General features: G+C 32.2%; 1 protein-coding gene across 1 annotated transcript in view; it reads left to right on the top strand.

The window, feature by feature from the left end:
* The window catches only part of LOC129219339 (neural cell adhesion molecule 1-like), a 197,851-nt gene that overhangs the window by 167,152 nt on the left and 10,320 nt on the right, over positions 1-20,379 (top strand). The window contains exons 12-13 of the mRNA XM_054853703.1: positions 7,866-7,944; positions 9,587-9,726. Of these exons, the coding sequence (XP_054709678.1) occupies positions 7,866-7,944; positions 9,587-9,726 (219 nt within the window). The remainder of the gene's footprint in view (positions 1-7,865; positions 7,945-9,586; positions 9,727-20,379) is intronic.

The raw sequence follows: 20,379 nt of genomic DNA, 5'->3' as shown, positions 1-20,379 counted from the left end.
AATAGTTTTAAAATTAAGTTTTGTAGTACAAAAATAGAAGTTTTTCAAATTGTTTATTTATTAACTTAATAAAATTAACATTAGTGCTGGGAATATTATTAAATTATCACTTGTACAAAATGAAAAAAACTTCAGTCATTAGTGTATATATTAATAGGATGAAGGTCGAGTTGTAAAACAAAGGTTAGTTAGCAAAAGCTTTATCAGTTTGTGAAATAATAACAGATATTGGAGGTTAGATGTTTCTTGTTTAATACTCTTACATTGCAAAGAATATTTTTGTTGATATTCCTAGATCTTTACCGATGTTTGACTTGATTCAAAGCATACCCTAATCCCCTTAAAACTTCTGAAAAATACTAGCAGTATAAATCTTTGTAATGTTTGTTTATTACATTAATTACGCGTTTAACAACATTTTAACTGTTATCCAGCAAAAAAAAAAAAAAAAAAAAACCGGCATTATGCTGCGCGATCATTCTTTTAGCATTCTTTCAAGTTTTTACTTTTACTTGAATCATCAAGAGCAGTTCAACATCATAAGAAAAGCCTATCATGTACAGTCGAGTCCCGACTTACGCGAGGGATGCGTTCCAAGACCCCTCGCGTAAGTCGAAATTTCGCTTTGTGGAAAAGGGTATGTGTATAAACTTTTATAAACATATCCAATTAAGTTAATTACTTGTAAACACCACCGCAAACTATTTCTTAACTATACAGTACTGTTACTTACAAAAAAAAAACTGAATTTTTATCTGTATTTTAAATTTAAAAAATAACCGGTTTATTCAACATAAAATACTGCTACGATGCAAAAAATCAATGATCAATCGGAAAGAAAGACATAAAATAAACCAGTACGGTATATAGTAAGAAAAACAAACGCGCTATAGTTGTACTGTACAGTAAATTCAGTAATGATATTTGTAACTTAAAGTGAGGATGATGATGATTTATGCTGCGTGATCAAATGTTTAAATACTTCCTGGTTTCTTTCAATACAAGAGCAATTTCCATTATCATAATTCTTGCATTTTGCTTAGGTACAACTCTGTGAACTTGACGGACTTCCTTTTCTAGACGGTTAATTGTACATATGGAAGATTCACTCATATCTAGTTGTCGTGCTACCTTTGCCGCACTTTTCAGTTGAGTTTCAGATTTTGAGAAGCTTTAGCTTTTCTTTAAAATGTCAGAAACTTTCTCTTTTTCTTTCTATATGCACAAACTTAAGATGAAACAGCGCTCTGAGATGTCATAATGTTTCATCAATTTTAGCATTTTGAATGAAAAAAATAAATGGAAATGTGGAGTAGAGTTATTTGTGTAAGCGACGTTCAGACTAATGCGGTGCTGGAACTTCAACTCTCAGTAATGCTAAAGAGATGAAGGTCCATTCACACACAAAAAAAATGTTTAGTAACCAATAATAAAGCCGATACTTACGCACCACTATTCCCTTCCGAAAAGTTTCGTGTTGAGGGCGAGGAATTCTTTACTGGTGAAAAAATCGTGTTTCAGCCATTTCGCGTAAGTTGAATCGCGTTGTAGCGGGAGTCAACTGTTACATTGATTTTCTTATCATATTTATTTTAATCACAGTAGATCAATTAAATATTAATCTAAATGAACGTAAGCTCCTTCTCAGCGTCAGTAAGGAATTTATTCAAGTTATTGACATTAAAATTAGGGTAGCAGATAACTTCAATCAAACTAAAAGTGGATTCCATCGGAGGCGATTATTTAGCTTTAAAATTTGAAAAATTGATACCGTGAAGTTCACATAATTTAAGCCCCATTTAGAGATTCATTGTGGCAAGCAAACGTTTTAGAATTAAGCAGCAGTTTTTTTAAATAAACTTTAATCGCATTTGTACATAATAATAAATGCCCCTAAAATCAATTTCAGCTCTATTTAAGTAATGTCAAACCTCATTTGGCAGATTTTCTGTAATTTTCTTAACGTAAGAGATGTATTCTTAATGGATGGTATCTGTGTTATTCTTTACTACAAAAAATATTTTGCGGTAAATTGAGATAAGTTAGCCGTTTTAGTGAACAATTTTAACTTAAACTAAACTAACTAAAGCATTTTTGCTGTACGAAACCTATTTAGCTCGCTCAATATGCGATGGTTTTTTTGGTAGCAAATATTATCTTTACAGTCGACTCCCGCTAAAACGCGATCCAACTTACGTGAAAGGGCTATAATGCGAGTTTTTCACGAGTAAATAATTTTAGAGCTAACGCGAATTCCTCGTCGACAACACGTCGTTTTTTTTTTTGGAAGGAAGTATCGGGTATCGGCTTCGTTATTGGGTGCTAAATATTGATTTCGTGAATGTTATTGCATCCCTTTAGCACCACTGACATCAGCGAAAATTCTCACACCAAACTAATCTACGTATAGCGTTATTAGTGCATCAAACAATTACTCAGCATTCTAATTATTAAAGTTGATGAAATAGAATGACGCTTTCGTGCGCCGTTTCATCCAAAGTTTGAAGATAGGAAGAAAAAGAAAGTTCCTGCCAAAAAAAAAAAAAAAAGGTTCTCGATATGCTTGAACAACTGCAAAACGTCGACGGTAGCATGAAAATAAGTATGAGTGAATCTTTCATAAGTACAATTAAAAGCCAAAACAACAGAACTTAGAACTTAGACTTCAGAACTTAGTTTCAGTATTTAATTGCAGAGTAGTGTCTAAGCAAAGTACATATGTATTATGAAAATGGAAGCTGCTCTTGTACTGTGGATTAAAGAGTTCAGGAAGGCTGTTGTTATAAAATGGAAACGTTATAAAAGACAAGGCGAAGCAACCGTATTTAAAAATGTATTGAAAAAGAAAGGAGCATAATTCATCACCATCTTTATTTTTCAACTCATGAAACTTGATTACTGTATCTACTGTACAATGTTATAGTGCAGCATTTTATTATTACTACATACTGCGCGTGCCGTGTTGTTTTATTTTATGTCTTTCCCACCCATTGATCATTCATTTTGTGAAACTTTAAGTATTTTATGTTGAATAACACGGCTTCTTTTATTTTTTAAAAACAGTAAAAGTTCAGTTCTTTATGTAAGAAACTATTGTATATTTGGGGAATACTTTAAAGCAGTTTAAGGGGTGTTTAACAGTGTGCAAAAGAATTTGTTACGTAACATTTCTCTACAACGCGAAATTTCAATTTACGCGAGGAGTCTTGGAACGCATCCCTCGCGTAAGTCGGGACTCGACTGTATTCTATTGTTGAATCTTTTCCGATTTTTTTTTTCCTATGACATAGTGTTCTCACATTATTTTTACTAACTTTCTTATCGAAATAATGAAATTACTACTCCATTCTTGAAACATTGTTCCTTCCTAATTATCGAGCTATTTGGCCAATCATGAAAAAAACTTGCATTTTGAACTGTTTCATGCTAAGATTTTATTTTTCTGGGTATCTGATTACAGGCAACTTTTTCGAAATGAACCCGACACATTTGTAGATGGAAAACCGCCACGTGTGCAGCTGGATTTTCTTATAACTTTAATGCGAGATTTTTCTTTAATATAAGAAAAACCAAGCATTTTGAAATTATTGAACACGAAAAATAAAACCGAAGTTATAAATATATTTGTATCTTGAGATATGTAGTTTTGTAAAAAAAAAAAAATATGATAAAACCAATAACCCGAAATCGCATTTTATGCATAAATCGCAAAGCACTAATTTTATGAAATTAATTGCAATTAGTCTAACGTTTAGGGTTGTGAACTTTGAAATGTAAGCATTCGATTGAATGCTAAAAAACAAAGTGTGTTAAAATTTTGATTCGAATCAATTTCGTTCTTGTAATTTCATCTTGTTTATTATTTTACAATAATGCTTTCATTGTATCAAATAGTTAATTGTTAAAGGCTTAGCAGTGGCGTACCTAGCATGGGCGACACCCGGGGCAGTAATTTGTGGTGTCACCACAATATGCAAACTTGGAAACATGAAATTCATCCAACTCAGAAACAACTACATTTGTGCCATAAGGAAATTTTAAGTCGGCTAATGTACAAGAAACGGATAGTATTGGGGGGGGGGGGGTTCTTAGTCTTAAAAATGCATTTTAGCTTCATATTTTCCAAAAACTTGCAATTCCACTTAAGATGTCATCCCCCGTACGGGTGACTACCCCTTCGTAGAGACGCCACTGCGTTTTGAAAAGTCTCTTTCAAGCAACGTTTTCAATATATTTTCCCTCTATTCCCAAAATGGGGTAATTTAAAATCAATCTTTTGATTAATTCTTCCGTAAACTAGTGTGTCTTTAGAAAACAGCAAAATCATTAATTTAATAAGCAGAGTCATTTCATATTACAAAAGCATGCTTGCTACTTGATAATAATGTACACCAACCACAATTGTTCTTTACTGTTTCGTTCCTGGTGAAGCAAAGTAATTAAGTGCTTTAAAATTCTATTAAGAGAGGAAATGAAAAATAAACTTAACACATTGTCACACATATATAACTAACTTTTAATTACAATTAAGAGCGTTTAATCTATTATTGCACTTAAAAATTCAAGAAGAATGGAAATTAATGACTTAAGTATTTAACTTAGGACACGAAACAGTTAATTAAAAGGTGTTAATTGTTTGTTTTTCAAAGTAAGTTGTTGATTGCGCACCGTAATGGTCAAAAAAAAATCTCACATCTACATCTAACGTGTACTTTGTTAAATCATGTTCTTATTGGACCAGCATTATGAAAGTGTTGTAAACCTACGCGCTCTTAACTTTTAGTATCATTTTTATTTAATGTCATTAATGTGGCGACATTCATTCGCATTCAAAGAGCATAATTTTTCATTTCGAATAATTACTTCTTACTCAAAAGAAACTCAGTGCTTCCTTTTTGTTAAGGTAAGAGACGGCAAAATTTACTTGTTGTCCAGTTTACTATCTACAATTTCGTATTTTAATTACGACAAACATTTGGGTTTTAAAAAATAAAGATTTATCGTTCGATGTTTTACTTTAGCGAGTTACTGTAGACACAAGATTATGGTTTTATCGGTTGAATATTTCAATACATTTACAACATTTTAAATTATAAGGTCTGTTGGGGTGGTCAATGAGGGTAAAGTGGTCATAAATCAAATAAAGAGCTATATATTCGAAATAAATGCAATAATAGAAGGAGAACAGACACTACTACATGCAAAACACCATTTCAAGTCGATAACATATTTACTACTGTTGATTTTGTATATGCATTGGGCCAAACAGTTTTTGTCATGTACTATCATCTTGAGTCTAACCCTGATAACATAATATTAAAAAGATACAATTAAAATATAAAATTACACATTAAAAAAAATAATTTGCATTTCTGACAGAAGATATGATCGAGTTAGATTGGTAGAAGTTTTTTTTTTTTTTTTTAATTGAAGTATCTATGGATTTTGCTCATTCTAAGTGCCTCTATTAGGTATACAGGCAAAAATACTGGCACGTGTTAAAGCTCACAAATTGTGCACTAAACTCAACTGCTATTCAGGTAAGAATTATAGTTGTATGAATTAGTTACCCTGTATCCAGTTTGGACTTGCACAACTCAAATTATAATCACTTCGTAAATTGATTTACATCTACCTCGACATCATAATAAGCTTTCTTTTTTTGTTATTCTTTTTTTTAATTGATTTTGACGTACAGCGGAAAAGATATGAACTATAACATTCAACCCTTTAAAATTTTAGAATTTTCATTTAATAAGTAGGCGTGCCTTTTTGAAATTAAAATGCATGAAAAAAGACATTTTAAAAACGTAAAAAAAGTAATTTTCAAAAAAAAAAATTGAAACTAAGAAACGTGCACTATACAATGGAAATAGGAACAATGATTATGTTGGAATCCTCAAAAACTTTACCATATTCGTCCACTATTTGCTTGAAACTCCCTGACATTAATAAATCGAGAAAAATAAGAAGGATTTATTAAAGTACTATCATTTTTAAAGTGATTCAAAAATAATGTACAAGTGCTGCCATGTAACGGAAATGCTACGCACTGCACTAGATAAACCCCAAGGAAACTTCTATCAATATTTACTAAATATTCATTCTTCAATCTAAAAACATGCACGCAATATAAGTTTGCAAAAATTATTTTAACCTTTTCTTTTTTGTTTTTTAGTGTTAGAGAGACGCGTCTAAGTATTAAGCAGATCATTTTTTTTTTCTTATTTGGCTTTTGGAATTACTTTCTTATTACACAACTTTTGTTATAATGACAAAATCGATCGCGAGGAGTTATTATTTTTTTCTTTTTTGTACACACTTCAGCCCACACTCTCCGACTCGTAGTTACTTCAATGCTACCCTCCCAAATACATCGCTGCAATGTCCTCCCATGCTACTGTCCGTTGGTGATTTTACGAGATGAACAAATTTTTCCAGCTTCACATTATGTCAGGGTGCACATTTATTTTCTTTGAGAAGGGTTCTCAGTGGGGTCGGAACGTCGTTACGGTAATTTCTACTCCACAGAACGCCGTTCCGATACATTATTTCAAAAAATACATAGTTTTATTTTACCCGAAAATCCTAATTTCTCTCCAAAACAAGCTGTTTTTCTGTTCAAATCTAAAATCTGAAAAGATTTTTAAAATTTTTCATTTTAGACAAAGCATTACATAAATAATATTGTTTTGAAATGAGCAAACAAAATTAGTGAACTGGAAAAGATTAGGCGTCACATTTAGCTACTTCAAATTTGTTTCGTATTCGAAATCATTTTATTATTCCAACGATCTTTAGTAACTAATAAAATATGCATAGTTTTTAACGTATCACTGTTAAAATATTTTTAATACATAAAACCGCTCTTCAACCCCCTTTATAGATAGCTGACCAAACCACACGGTAGCCACGATGTCTTAATTTAACCAAATTTTCCCATACGCGACCAAAAGATGTCAATCGCTTTCCATATTTTTTTTCCTTTTTTGTCTTTATAATTCGCAACTTTTCCGCGTTATTACAACTTCGAAATAAAAAAAAATAGTTTTTTTCAGCCCACCCTATTGTATATAAGTGCATTTTGTCTTATTAACAGCAATGAGAAAAAAATTAACTACTCTATCTGTTTACAGTTCAATAAATTGAATAACTAAATGCACTCAATCCAACTTGCCAATTTTTTCATACGACCCTATTTGACTCCTTGTTAAATCATTTAGTCTTACCCCCATACCAATGTCAATATTGAACACTATAACTGCACGATGGGAGGGTTCATAGTGCTCCTTGAGGTATTTTACAATGAAAATGTTTTCCTTTCTCTTACTCGCAGTAATATATGAAACTGTGCTATTTACTCTAGTTTCGTCATTATCTTCATGTTATTGCAGTCAGTTGGAATTCACAATGTTAAATACTTTTAAATGACTCACCAGCCTTATAAGGACTGCTTCTCAAAACATAAACTAACTTTAACTTTTGGGATGTAGGAATAACATCACCGAAAATTATTATGCACTCAGCTTTTATTTACTTATCAGAGAAAATGTGTGAGGCATGGGGACTTAATCATGAAGACAATTTCAAACACTTTACTGAAGACACATAACGGGGGAAAACCAGCCCCTTCTGCCATTTTACATAATCGACTACTAGCAGTTTTTATATTGTTAAACATTATGTTTAAAATCATAAAAAAACTCCACAATCTATTTGAGTTTTATGTACCAAAAAAAGGCAATTGGTCTTTCTGCAATATTTATATTCATTTTTTGAAGTTTTTAAGCTTTTTTTTAGATTTACTTAGTACCATTTTAACTTACGTTATTAATAATTTCAGGAACACGACGTGTACAGAAGAGGGACATAAAGATCACAAAGTTTTCAACCATTGTTTATGTGAGCACAGAGAAGATGAACAGCTGAAGCATTTTACGTCAGGTAAATTGTTAATAATTCTATCTTCATGCATGCTAAAGACTACCCTATTAACTATTCATTGTACAAGTAACAATTTTACTCAAAAGTAGGGTAAAAATAGATGAAAATAAAATGCATAATAATAAATATCAGCACGCTAACGCACATATAGACACAGACTAGAACGTGACATGAGCAACAAACCAGAACATATCACATAAATATACCATGCTAAACGTGACTTGCAAGAGATTCATTGAATACCTTTAAAATAATTCAAATAGTAAGCCTTTTATCCATTTAGACTTGAAAGATGTGTAATTTAGTATAAAGAATGACGATATTATGTCACTAAATAAAAGTCATCAGATATTTATTTCTCGGAATTCTTTCTCTTTTTTATTTCAAAACGCTATACACTAATTTCTAGCAGGAATAGATTGATTTAAAATATTGAACAAGCATGATAAATATTAGAATCGTAAAATCATACCGATACTGCATTTGTCACGTTGCATAAAAGTTTTGTATTCGTCGATGGATTTGGTTTCCCTAATATTTTTTTAAGTTATAAATTTGAAGTTTAAAACCTCTGGGATTTTCTTTACTTCTGTGGACTTCGTTGGCGTCTTTGGATGAAATACATTGGGAAATTAGAAATCAAATGAGACGCTGGTTTGGTATGTAATGGTTTGGTAACTTTTTTTGGTATGTGAGCTCTTCTAGTTTGAACGAAAAAAACAACTTTATGATTTACAGCCTTAGTGTAAATATTACTGCATGTAAAACGACTTTAAATTGTACATTCATAGCGTTTTATTTTTAAAGTAAAAACATGGTTTTTTGTTTGGAAAATTGTTTGTTCGTAAATGTTTTCTTATAAAACTGAATCTAAATGAATTTAATTCTACTCTCCCATTATTTTTTCCAGAACTAGATGTTTAATGAGTTTTCTTAAAACAAGAACCACAAATTTTGCACAAACAGCAGTTCAACTGAAATGGTCAAAATGTGTTTTGCACACTTTCCCTTATAAAGCTGAATCGTTTTGAAACTAACTCAACATGCCTCTTAATTATATTGGTTGAAAAAAATATTATAATATGCTTGTTGTAAGCTATAGAGCCAATACCTTTACATAAATATAAGAATTTGTATATAGATGTTATAGTTCCTAAACTTTAAGTAATGAACTCGCTTAAGTTATACACTTACTTCAGTAAAAGATATTTCCTGTTCGTCAATTATGTCATTGAATTTTACTTATTAGCAGTATATTCACGTGGTTTTACACTTTAGTTTTTAAAGCACAAAATGTCTCTGGAACGAATAGATCTTAGTATTTACTGTACTAAAATCTGATGCTTTAAAACGTATGTTTTTATCCTAACTATCTTTGTAAAAACTCAAATATTTGCACTCAATAATACTGTGCACTGCATGTATGCGTTCTAAACTTCAGCTAATGTCTTGTAAGGCAACAAATATATGGTTAAAAATATAAATAAAAAAAAATATCATAGCTTAGTTATTTTGTTCAACTTTTTTTTTTCTGAAAAGTTTCTTTGAAATAATGATGAAAACGTTGTATAAATTTGCTATGTTCTGCTATTCATGAATTAAGCTAAGTGTTTCTAAAATCATATTTTTTGTAAATTTTCAGATAGTTATGTTATAATAGAAAACAGTAAACCTGACGTAACAGGAGAGGCAACAGCAAAGGCAGAAGGTGTGTACTGGAAAAAATTGCCTCTAAGTGCCTCAAACAGCGAAAACTTTTCGAATCCAAGGCTAAAAATAAAGGTAACATTTCATTAAATAATAATGTTTCGAATAAATGCATTGCGCGTATTTACGTTTTATTTATTTTTTAATATAATTTTAAAACAAAAATATGATTTTTGTGCCTTTTTTTTGAACCCACTCTGCTGCAATATAGTTTGTAAGGAAATACATCATTATAGCATAACGCAATGCTATAAGGCTCAATACAATATCTCAAAAAAAAGTCCTAATATCTACTAATCTGTGTATTTGCTTCCGTCGAATATAACATTTATTCGGGAAATATTATGTTGCGAGTGTCCTTTTTTTTCTATATTTTCTTTCTTTTTCTCTTTATTTATTTAGCTTTTGAAAATCCAGTCAAAGATTTTTTTTAGATGTGTTTTAAAGTAAACAACTCTTTGTCTAATTTTAAACTTCAAAAGTATGCTTGACGGCACGCTATACACAATAGGGTGGGTCGAAAAACAACTTTTTTTTTCGGAGATGGGTAGTGCGGAAAATATGCCATTGGTAGAGCAAAGTGCACATAAAAAAAATTGAATTTTTTTCGACAATTTCTTGATTTGCCCAATTGGGTTGAAGTTTCAAAAAAAAGCTGCTTTTAGCGAAAAGTAGTAAAAATATTGTATTTCTATTTCAGATGATAATTTGCGCGAAAAAGGTGCCATTGGTGGCACTAAACTTCCCGTAAAAATTTTGGGGTGTGGTTGGGGTCTCCTTTGCCACACATAAAGTTGTTTCAACAATTTTCAGTTATTCTAACGTTTTCAATAAAACTTTTCAAATAGTAAAAATGTTTATTTTCGTTACATTTCATTGCCATAATTATATAGTTTTATCTCATGTGATACATATTTAGATGCGTGGTTTGTTATAAATTTACAAGTTATTGCGTATAAATTTTTTTAATTTAAAATATGCGATTAGAAAACTAATTTGTTCTATTAGTGGCCACACCAAAATATGAAAATTTCACTAGTGTCCATCTGACATTCTCCCATCCGAAGAATTTACATTAACTACTTTAAATTCAAATAACTGATTAGTAAAACTGATTAAATATGATAGTTACACAAAGTACCAATATATTAATCACATTATTATTGTTCATTTCTTTCTTCAAAGCATATGAGTAGCTTTAAAGTGGCCACTATGGAAGCACTGGCCACCACTGGTGTGTTTACCTTAATTGTATTATGTTACATTTTGTTACTTGATGAAATTTGAATTTGTGAATTTGTATGGCTCGTGTTTACCATAAATGCACAGTAAATTGAAAAATCAATAACTGAGGAAATGAATTTAAAAAAATGTCGAAATATAGGTAAAAAATCACAGTAGCTAACTTTTTCTGATTTCTACAATTTTTCAAGTACCCATACTTGGGACAGTTTTGAACCTTTACCTTTAGTAGCATATTGATCATGTGTTTTCTATTCGAACGAAGTATTCTATTTTAAGGATGTGGCTTAGCTTTTCACTTCAACACAAGATATAAATGTATATAAGTCCTCCCTCTCCCACAAAATTTTTTTTCATAGTTCCAAGTTAGGGACCCCCCCCCCCCGAACTTGGGACACTTATTATTTTGTTTTTTATTTCTTGTATTCAGCAATAGATAATAGTTTGGGACAAAAACTACCATTTTAAAGTTTATTTTACGACCCAAAAAAAAAAAACATATCATTAGATAGAAATAATATAATATTGTAAACTTTCAATGATTTCAGGCTTGCCCTTGAAAACATTGAATATCTCCCCTGCCTTCCTAATTCTTTTGAATGTAATATTTCCGCTTTTCTTTCTATATTTGGAAGCATAAGAACACTTGATGAACCCAAAAAGTTATTAACACAGCTTATTCTTAACGCTCCATGTTCGTATTTCACATCTTTTCACATTCATTTTCATTCCTTCGTAATATATGAGATTCACGACAAATAAAATAGCCTCATCTATACTTTGCATCTCATTACACAGGTCGACAAAAAAAACTTTTTTTAATCATCGCAGATGACTTTGTACTTTTCTGAATCAGTTTTTTGTCCTGAATTCAAAAATGTAAATAGTTTTTCTGTAGCACATATAGTTTTCGCGTAGCAGCACCATTTTTAATGGTGCTGCTCCGCGAAAACCATAGCTTATAAGGTATAGAAAATACATGGGCGACATTAAGAAAACAGTATTACACAGATAACAAAAAATGCTAGACCTTACAAAACAGTTTTTATTGAACCATACATTTCACCTGAAAACCGGAAACCAAAATATGAGCAAAAATTAAAAGTGCTTGACATTAGACTGGCGGTGATATGATGTTTCTGGGTTGTCCCTGTATAACATCCAACAGTAATCTGCCATCATTGATTCATTCCAAAAACCCTGGTAGCGGTGTTCCATTAATTTTATGTCCTGGTGAAACCGCTCGCCTTGTTCATCGCTAACGTCCCCAAGATTTGGAGGGAAGAAATCTAAATGTGAATGCAAAAAGTGCATTTTCAGAGACATGCGACATCCAAGAGACTGGTATGCATTTAGTAGTTTTTCAACATCTTCAACATATTCTTGAGATTTATTTTTTCCTAAGAAGTTTTTACAGATCCACTTGAAGCTTTTCCAAGATCTCAATTCCTTATCATGTAGAGTCCCTTCAAACACATCATCTCTCATAAGCTCTCTGATCTGAGGACCAACAAATACCCCTTCCTTCAGTTTTGCTGGTGAAATGCTGGAGAATTTCTGTGAAATGTACTGGAACCCTTGCGAATTTGTCTTTGCCATGGCTTTCACAAAGTTTTTAATCAATCCCAACTTGATATGTAGTGGAGGAAGAAAGATTTTGTTTGGATTAACTAAAGGATTGTGCTGAACATTGTCTCTACCTACAGCATACATGTTTCTCTGTCCCCAATCACGACGAACATAATGCTGTTCTGTATTTCTACTGTCCCATAAACACAAGAAGCAACAATATTTTGTGAAACCTCCTTGCATTCCCATTAGCAGACCAATCACTTTCAAATCTCCACAGATATTCCATTGATGATGCTTATATTGTATAGCATCCAAAACAACTGACATATTTTCGTAACTTTCCTTTAGATGACACGAGTGAGCAATAGGGATTGATGGTTTCATATTTCCATTGTGAAGCAACACTGCTTTCAAACTTCTCTGGGAGGAGTCAATAAACAATCGCCAATCTGCAACAAAATATTCTTGATTCAGCTCTTCAAAGAGGCCATTGACATTGTTACAGTACACCATTGGTCCATCAACTGTGAAAAATTGTGCTAAAGTGTCACTTCTATTTCGGTAATAACACACTTTGACATCGTCGTACAGAAGATTTTTCTGTTTCAACCTAGATGCAAGAAGTTCAGATTTATCTTTTGACAATGAAAGATCTCTGATGAGATCATTTAATTCATGTTGAGTAAAGCGTTCTGGCTGCTCTGCTACTCCATCAGGTACATACTCATCATCAATTGAGGTATCCATGTCTCTGCCTGTAGCATCAGATCCACAGTCTTCATATTCGACTTCAATTTCTTCCAATCGAGACACTGGGGGTACAGGAACTGGCAAGGTATCATCATGTGAAACTGGCCTAATTGCAGATTCCAGTTCTGGGTAATTAATCTTATGTTTGTTTTTTGCAGAAAAGCCCATCAGTTTCACAAAACAAAAGTAGCAGTCATCACTATGATTCTTGGGTTCTCTCCAAATCATGGGAACAGCAAATGGCATAGCCACTTTCCTCATATTCAACCAGTCGCGAAGACCATTTGAACAACTTGAGCATATCACATGAGGGGCCCAGCTTTTGTCTTGATCACCAAGTGGACACTTAAAGTACAACTGGTACATCTTTTTAATATCATGAGTGATTGAACGTACTTGGCCTTTTGGTGTAAAAGAACCACACACATAACAGAACCTGTCGGGATGATTGATACACTTTCGGGGCATTTTTATCATTTAAATCAGATCAAACAGTAGAGTACGCTCTGTTCAATGGTGATGGCAAAGTCACTAACACCTATACTGATGTTGTCCCTGTAAGAAATTTCAGAATTAAGTAAGACAAGCAAAGAAATGGGAATAACATAAAAACACTTTTACATTGAAAATGCAGAAATAACGTAATCACTAAAATGCTTATATCTCAGAAACTTTATGTGATAGAGCAAAACTAAGCACATATTTGGAATCAGGACGTCAAAATACATAAAACTGACATATTACCTTTCCTGATGATTTTTGTGTGTCGACCTGTGTTATCACTAGTAGAACTAATATGTGTAATTTTTTAGCAAAATGTCTTCGCTCATCAATAAATTCTTTTTTTTTTCAATGACAACCGTTCTGTCTTGTTATGATATCACACAATTGCAAATTTGCAATTTGCATTTTGCAATTTTTCAAATTTATGAATAAATAAGTTCAATAGAATCAGTTTGGTGGAAATGAATTTGCCTAAATAAGACACAGGTACATAGCCGAGATGAATTGTGAACCAAATTTAAACTAATACTGCTCAGTTAGCGTGTGTAACTAAAATTATTTCCGTACTTAAAAATTACAATTTTTTTTCGAAATTTTCAAAATCATAAAACTAACCCATTAAGCTGATCCATCAAAGTTCACCTTACATAGTCTCTTTAGATTAACTCATTTATTCTGCAACACCATTTATTTCTTACTGGTGAAATACCAGCAGGTGCACCAGCCCTCAAAACTACATTCGGCAAAATACCCTATCTTAGGATACTTTCCCAAGTATGGGACATAATACAGTACAACACATAATACAGTCAAGTGAGCACTTGACTATATTATGTGTTACAAACATTATTACGCTTAAAAAAAATTCACTACACATTTTATCTATGGGTAAATTTTTAATTTGTTTTGATTTGCAATTTAGTTATTTTTTAATACCATAGACTAATAATAAGAGTAGACCGAGCTTTTTCAATCTTGCTGATGAAGAAAATTGGTTCATAGATGTATCACGTGACTAGTGGAAGGGCTTGGCGAAGACTTTGGCAGCATGGTTGCTAGATGACAGCATTATCTATAGTTTGACACTCGACATGTATTTTAAGACAATGTGTTTTCATTAAAAAAAATTTCCAAGTGCAGAGATTGAACTGTTTTTTTTAGTTATGCATTATTTTGACATTAGTAATAGTTTTTGGTCACAGTTTTCAGTAACTTTCATTTCATTTGGAACTACTACGTCAGCGTTGGCGTAAACGTAAAGGTGTAAACGTTTTGCGTTAACGCAAAAATGTACTAATCGGTATCTTAAATTGAAATTATAGGTAAAAATCTTACCGTTTGTCGATTCTTTTTGGGCGCTTGCAAATTTAATTGCTTAGAGAGTTATTGAAATTGACTAAAGAAAATGCACAATACTATCTAAACGAAAAATTCACTATATTAACAAAATATTTACAACTTCGAATAACAAATTTACAAATCGGACTCCATAAAAGATCATTCTTCCGTGTTCCATCAATTCTATTTATTTTATTTCTCGCGGACGTGGATCGTCTGCTACGATCAACGCCCGCTGTTGCTAGGATATCCACCAGTCACATGGTTTGGTTTATGAGCAGCAAAAGGGTTGCCATAGCTCGGTCTATTCTTATTATTAGTCTATGGTTAATACTTTTTGCACTACATATCAAAATTGGTGATCTTACTTTAAGTGGGGCATTTTACCTGATGTAGTGAGGCGAATTGTCTAACTGTAAAGTTAATATCCAATTTTTGGGTTTCTGAAATAAAAAAAAAAATAATAATTCATAGTTTCGTCATGATTGATTTCACACAGCGTCCGGACCTACATTAAGAGAGGCAGGACGTATACATACTATGTCACCGGGATGCAGAAATGTTACATAGCCGGTAGTTTTTATTTTACTCGTCCAGTAGATAATTTACTGTCGATGATGTAGATAGACAAATTAAAAGTCAGAGATATTAAGTGAAGTCTGCTAATTGAGCATGGAGTTTGTGTGCGAATTAGCACGACACTGGCCCCGATAGGATCTACAGTGCTTTCAAAAAAAAATTGCATCACCTCGCATTTTCACAACAATGGGATTATGTGAGAAGTTTTGGTCAGATCGATTAACGATGAATGCATGTGAAATTCTGCAAAACTTATGAAATAAACATTTAACAGCAGGAATCCGAAAATTGTTTACGTAGATCGGGACTGTTTCCGGGCCAAGGCAGACTAATAAACTCCATGCTCATTTTTCCATTTCTGAACCTTCGTGTGAGTTTAGAGAAAAAAAAATACTTAACCCCATATCAATTTAAGTCTAATGGCAGGATAAAGGTTTTAAAATTGTTACTTACCAGTTTTTCCCTATGGCACGGAGCAGAATCATTCTGGAAAATGACGTTTGGAACTCAAGTAACGTGGTTCCGGATAATAGGAAGCAATTTCTCCTCCAAAATGCCAATATACACCTGAGGGTTGACTGTTCCTTCAACAAAGTGAAGCCCACCAGCTCCTTGATCAGAAATACATCCCCAAATCATCTGGGATACGGGATGCTTGACTGTGTGTTGAATGCAGTCGGGATGATATTCCTCTCCTTCGCGGGGTGGGTGATACAATTTTTTTTTACCTCCACTGTATATGTCTACACGACTTCATCCAGGTTGTAGCTGGCTTACATAAATTAATTTCATAATTAAAACAATTAATTTTGACGTTTTGTGTTAAGTGTACAACTTGCGCATCAAGTTTTAATAGAAAATTCTCCATATTTTCAATATTTGGTTTTTAACTTTACTGTGGAATGAGGACTGTGCAAAGAGGGAAACTTTTTAAACAGTGGTGCCCAATTTACGACCCGCGGGCCAAATGTGACCCGTCGTTGTGTTCAAAATGAAAAATAAATTCTATACCTTCCAAAACTAATAATCTTGTTCTTGCGGTGCTATGAATAAGTGTTGCAAATTTGAGGCCAATTTGTCATAATATGATTTCTAAAATACACATGCAAAGTTTTTATGAATAAAACAAGCATGTAGTAATGATGACAGCAACTTTGGTTTGTTATTGTCTTTATTTTCCCTTGTCTACCCATGCTATCTAGAAAAAAAAATCGTACAATAAAATTTTATATTTGTTCTAGCCCGCGAAATTCCTAATAATGTGAGGTTTGGCCCGTGGGTTGAAAAAAGGGTGAATTTCACTGGTTTAAAAGGAAACTACTGGAGAATTTCTTCTTTATTACAAAAGCTATTAGAAAATTTTATAATTTTCACCCCAAAAAAATAATTTGCTTTCATAATCTACCAAATATTTCACAAAACAAAATCAATTCCAAATACAGATCTACTTCCAAGAAGTTTTACTTAAAGTTTTGTCTTTAAAAAGCCTTCGAAATTCTTTCTGTAGAAGAAAACTAGCATCATTATCTTATTCCATTTAGCAGAAAAATGCATTGTTTAGGTTCACTAATGTTTGAGACATTTCATTTTGGTGCATCTGTTGTGGAAAAAGAGTGGAATACATTTGGATCCTTGTAGTTTTCAACTTCCATTAGACAAAAACACTTAGACATGACTTCACGTAAGTTTTAAATAATTGTGTGCTCTGTAAGATCCATTTAAAAGCGGCCTTGCTTTACGTTTCATGTTAAAAATATATTCGAGTTTTCTGAGCCGACGTAAGGTAATATATATCTTATTCGTTATAAAAAAAATCTGTTGTAAGCTGAATAAGTCAAGCAGTAATAAAATGAGTATAAAATAGGAAATAAATGTTTGGTAAAATAATGTTAATTATGATCATTTGTATGAGTAACTTTTTTTTTTTTTTTTTTGTTTCATTTTAGATTAGTGATTTAACTCGAGACATCTGTACTCACTGTTTCGTTCATTTGTTGTAATTCCTTGTTATAAAAAACAAATAAGTATGGCGTTTACGAAAAAAGTTTAATTTGAATTTAAGATTAAATTAATCATTCCTGAATAAATGTTGACTGGAGTTGGGGCAAACTTCACCTGACAGTATTGTGACGGCTAAGCAGATTCTAATAACAGCATTGCGATGCTGCAAGGTTGGGTTTTCCCACATTAAAGTTTTTTTCGGCCTGTCCTGACGTACATATGTACTAACGATCGTATGGACAATCGAAACATTAATGTTGATCATCCCCAAATTCACTACGACAAATGTTCTCTTGTAGTCTGTACGCAACTATTAATGTCTGATAGTATCTATACATATCTAACTCTAATGTCTCAAATCGGTATGCCATAAAAATTTGAGTTTTTGGAAGAAGCTAATGGGATATGCATATAATTTAATTTCTTACCTCTCTACTTTGATCCAAAACTCCTCTACTTTTTCCTCTTGTGGCAAATCAAAATTAATTTTAATGCGTACTGAAGCAATCTTATAAACTAGTGACCTTTTGGTCTGTTCTAATTTATCTGTACCTATATTATGCGCAGACTTTTTGATGCTGAGAAAAACAGAATGCATTTTTCAAAAATACATCTGCTTTCGTTTTCACTACTGGAAACAGGTTTCTTTTTTTCTTTAGATTTTATTCCACTTTTATTATGAAACATCATTTTCACCATAGGAAAAAGTACAGTTCTTCTTGAGACTCTAGACTTGTTATATTTGTACTAATTTATTTCAACACCAAATACGGTAATATGAGTATAGGTATGCACACGTAAGAAGTTTATATACAAGTGCTAGAATATATATTTGTGCACTTTTAAGCTGAATAATGCATAACTGTATAACTTGCTTGTTTTACATAATGTAACATAACCTGGTTCATAACTTCGCAATTAAAATATTAAGAACGTAAGATACCATTTATTATATGCTGTCCTACTCGCTCGATATAAATATTAAAATAGAAAGTTAACAAAGAGTCAAAGCTTAGGTGGAGTTAACCCATATCAAGAACAGTGGAAACCTAAATGGAGTTGCAACAGTTATATTGTTACCAGTCCGTTCACTTCAAGAAATTCTGTAATCACGACACAGTTCTTGAGAAAAACACAGGAAATTTATTACAGCTGTATACAAGAAATGTAGTAAACAATTTCTATTAACCATAGCAATTAGGCAAATATCAATTATCAACAAACTCAGCCGTAGTACACGAATTTACATCAAAATACGGAAAAACACAGCGCAAAGGCTTCACAGTAACAGAGCTAGAAACTCTTCCGCACAACGGTCTGACCGTTAAAAAGAAGACTAACTCTAATTTCTCATTCACACGAAGCCCGGCTATTTATAATTCTAGAGAGGTTCGACAAAATTAATCATAATTGCTATTTACAAAATGTGTAACAATATTAAGAAAGATCGAACAATAATTTAGCTTTCGATAGTTTTTTTTTCCAAATTTATTGCGAGAGCTCCTTCATCGTGGAAAGTAATATTGGTATATGTATAATAAAATACACAAGCAAAACCCATATCGTATGATAAATTTCTCTTTATACGAGAAAAATGAAGATGAAGAAATTTTCATTTCGATCATTAGAGGGCGAGTGAAAAAGTGAGAATGAGGGGATGCCTTTTTCGGAATTCCGAGAGCCAGATAGGTCTCTATGATTTATGTGACAAGAACGCTTTTTATCTTGCCGTATTAATCATAGGAACACGTGGGGCTGACACTAGGCCTTTAGAATGATGGGCTGTGTCAGTTGCAATTTAGCCGGTTTTGATCTCAAATAATAACGGACATGAAAATCTGTGTTCCGTCCTTTTCTTTGTCTTCGCTGTTTCTGTTTCAGTTGTAATTCATTCTTGTTTGATTGCGGATGCTTTTCTCGTGTAGGAATAAACCGATTTTCTTTTTATTGTGTCATTGGCTTCAGACAATGCGTCCGTACATGAATCAAATGCAAGGGTATTATCCTCTGAGAAAATGTATTTTTCATTGATTGCGAAATATCTTTGATTTGTTTTATATGATGGCCGATGTATAAACATAACAATCTTATTTTTAGAAAAAGGATATCTGTAATCATATTTTGAGATTATTACTATGAAAGTGCTGGTTAAAAATACTCAAGTGTTACAAACCGATTTGAATAAAAATGTGTACGTCAACAGAAAACTTTAAAATACTGAAAAGGAATTTTTTAATTGGCAATAAAAATTCTAACTAAATGAAGTTTATCGATCAGTATTAGATAATTGGGATATTAGAGGGTATAATATATTCTTTTATTTTAAACTTTTATATTTACAAAAAATCAAATTATGCGTAAAAAATTGATAAATTTCAGCAAACTATAGTTGAAGCCTTTCAGGATTTTTCTGAAAATACTATTAATAAGGGTAAACCAACGCTCCCAATTTTGCCCCGTCGCGATGAATAACCTTGAAACTTAAGTTAATCGTAAGAAATTCATGTAATATATCTAGAGAGAGACTTGTTTCTTTTTTTAGCCTACTTTCCCAGTAAAAGTCAAGAAAAGAAGAAAAAAGCATGACAGAAGGCTTAATGCATCTTAAAAATATCGCAAAAAAAACAAAAAAAAAGGTCAAAAATAAATAAAATAATTAAATATTGAAAATTTAAAAATTGGAAAGTAAGGTATTGAGATGGGGAAAAATGTCTGTCGGTCCGTCGGTCTGTCTGTCCCCCC

The sequence above is a fragment of the Uloborus diversus genome, chromosome 1 (genome assembly GCF_026930045.1).
Source record: "Uloborus diversus isolate 005 chromosome 1, Udiv.v.3.1, whole genome shotgun sequence".
Classification (NCBI taxonomy): domain Eukaryota; kingdom Metazoa; phylum Arthropoda; class Arachnida; order Araneae; family Uloboridae; genus Uloborus; species Uloborus diversus.
Note: the sequence above shows the minus strand (reverse complement) of the source record. Positions and strands in the feature narration are given on the sequence as shown.